Raw genomic sequence first — 2,987 nt, forward strand, 5'->3', positions numbered from 1 at the left:
TATAATCATCAGGGTATTTATACATATAATAACAATTTGTAATTTTGATTAAAAATATGATGACAATTATTGAGTTTTCGAGTTGTTATGAATTTAAATTATTGAATAAAAACAAAATAAAATTTATTTTCGTTAATTTTGATAAATATAAAATACTTTTTTTCTTACTACGAATGGAAATATATCCAGTGAAAACCTAATATAAACATTTTTTTTTTAATGGTTTCCATATCGTTCATTCCCATATCCAAATTTGCTGAACATACGGTGCACCACATTATGCTGTTTGTTATTCTATAATTCTTTTCTAGTTCTTTGTCTATTCCTTTATATATGTAATTTAATTTTCCGTGATATATTTCAAAATGGTTTCGTACAAGATACAAACACCTTTCATTATAAATTTTATCATTAACAATGATATCACATTTTAAACATTTTAGCTGCCCTGTCTGTATAGGCCTTATATCGTATTTTTTCAGTAGTTCAGCAACTTTCCTAAGATTTTTTTCTTTTTTTTTGTACGCCGTATCTTTTTGAATATCTATATTATTCGCTTTCTGTTCCATTATTTGTTTTATATATTGCTCATAAAAGTATTGTTGTATTTCTGGATGTAATTCATCTAGTTGTTCTGTAGTATTTCTGTAAAAATCATCATAACATTATGTAAAAGTAACATTATGTAAATTAATTTTACTTTTTTTTATCATATTGAATAATGTTTTTGTAATAATATAAGTTATATTTGTATTGGAAAATTAATATTTAATTTTGAAATTTCTCTCTCTCTCTCTCTCTCTCTCTGTGCGCGTGCGTGTGCGTGCGTGCGTGCGTGCGTGTGTGTGTGTATGTGTGTGTGTTCGTGCTATATAATATAAGAAAAATAAAGTTACTTATCACAGTCGCTACTTTGCTGCCCGTGATCGTCCCTTCTAGAATTCTCCACCTCGACTAATTCTTTTTCTGTATTTAGTTTTCGTTTAAATTCTTTTCGTAGATGTTCCTCTTGGTCTATTTCATAATCTAAAGATATCCTGTCATAAACAGAAAAATATTTTAATTTTATCATCAAGATGAGTATCGTATATGATAAAATGCATTTTGGTGGTGTAAGCTAAACAATTTTGAAAAAACAAAATATCTTTATCATAATATATAATTCTAGTCGCAATATCGCCTTTTGGCAAATAGAAAAAAATACTTGTTTACCCAATATGTGTGTTGCAATGTTTAAGTAAAATAACCAGCTGTTCTTCAACATTTAATCGCAAAGCTTTCACTTCGAACACATGTGTACAGTATAAGCACCTCAACATATAATTCATTATGACGTAGTGATTAAATATATCATGTACCATTTCTATATCTAATATTTCTTCATATATTTGAGCAAATAGTCCGTGATATAATTCCCAATGATTTCTTTCAATATAATAATGGCCATCAGTGGTAACTGTTCTTAAACAATATGTACATATTCTCTCCGAATTTATTTTAAATATTTTAAATGTCGTCAATATTTCAATATGCTGTTCATAGTCAATGGCTTCTTCTATTAGCTCGTCAAAGTTTTCTATTTCTTCTGATGTGAACTCAAAGTAGTTTCTCATTTCTCCTGCATCATCAGATAATAAATTGTTCTCATCTATTCGTTGTTGAAGTTGTTCTAATCGATATATTTCGTCCAATTCTATCTTCCTGTGAAAATCCGTTACATTGTATAATATAGTGAATTAATTTTAATTTTATATCAGCAAATTACATTTTACTTTCAATACCACCTCATTTTTAAGTGACACCTATCACATCGCGTGATAATCACCAGTGACTGGCACGGAACGTATTAAAAAAATATTAATTATAATATCGATTCGTTATTTTTTATATTTTTTATAATGTGTTAAAGTAAGATAATAATTAGATTTAAAAAAAATTACATAATTATATTTTGTAACTAATATTAATTGTAACAATCACAATATCAAAATACAAAACTTTCTGGAAATCCTGTAAAAATTATGACATAATTGTGATTACTTATAAATGTAGATTCCTGAGATCATTTTGAAACGAAACATCTAATACTAAAATATTGAAATTACAGTAGTTTTTTAAAATTAGCGAATCATACCGCCTAATAAAGTTTGACAAAATAATCACTAAATTAAGGAAATTGTGCCGAACATAATTTCTCTATGTAAGAATAGCTATATACAGTATACCTACATTCCGTAATTGTTAATTAATTAATACTTCTAAAAGTCAAAGAGGATGGAATTTTAAACTAAAAGTTTCTTTCCCAATTTTCTCAGATCATTATTTCTCTACCATTATTTATCTATCCGTTTATCGATTTATTCATTTATTTATTTATGAAAATGAAAAATTAAAATAAAATTGTAATCGAGAGAATGTACAATACCAGGAGCTTCATAGTATACTATGCTTTTTCTACTCCTCTGGGTGTAATCTGATTGTTCAACTTAATCGTTAATAACTCGGTAAATAATTATAGTAGAGCCAAAATTAGAAATTAACTTTCAATTAGTTCAAAATTCCATCCTTTACTTGCAGAAATATTTGTCTGTACACTTTACAGTGTTAAAGGATGTATATAATAAGAATTTTCAATATTAGAAAGTGGCTCAATGTTAAGAAGGTTAAGTAAAAAGGAGCATACAGCCACGCTAGAGATGTCAAAAAGTTATAATTCAATAATAACAATGTACATAGTAGACGTTTCGGTCACCATTTGACCATCCTCAGTACAAAATAAAAATAAATATAAATAATAACCTTCAACTATTTAAATTAAAATTCGCATCGATGTCCGCATTTAACAATTAATATTTTTTTATTACAATCACTTAACATAATTTCAGACCGAATTAACATTAGATGTAATTTTCTTCTTATTTCCATCGTGTGGAATCATTTTTTATTTGTAACAATTATCGGCCTGTCGCAAGTTCCAAAAACGACGA

At 27.1% G+C, this 2,987-nt stretch overlaps 1 protein-coding gene across 1 annotated transcript in view; it reads right to left on the reverse strand.

Moving 5' to 3' along the window:
- LOC108750738 overlaps window positions 1–2,987 on the reverse strand; it is a 5,704-nt gene that overhangs the window by 1,531 nt on the left and 1,186 nt on the right. Inside the window, exons 2-3 of the mRNA XM_018490438.1 lie at window positions 1,213–1,701; window positions 897–1,037 (exon numbers count right to left, since the gene is read on the reverse strand). Of these exons, the coding sequence (XP_018345940.1) occupies window positions 897–1,037; window positions 1,213–1,701 (630 nt within the window). The remainder of the gene's footprint in view (window positions 1–896; window positions 1,038–1,212; window positions 1,702–2,987) is intronic.

Source organism: Trachymyrmex septentrionalis, unplaced genomic scaffold (assembly GCF_001594115.1).
Source record: "Trachymyrmex septentrionalis isolate Tsep2-gDNA-1 unplaced genomic scaffold, Tsep1.0 scaffold37, whole genome shotgun sequence".
Taxonomy (NCBI): Eukaryota; Metazoa; Arthropoda; class Insecta; order Hymenoptera; family Formicidae; genus Trachymyrmex; species Trachymyrmex septentrionalis.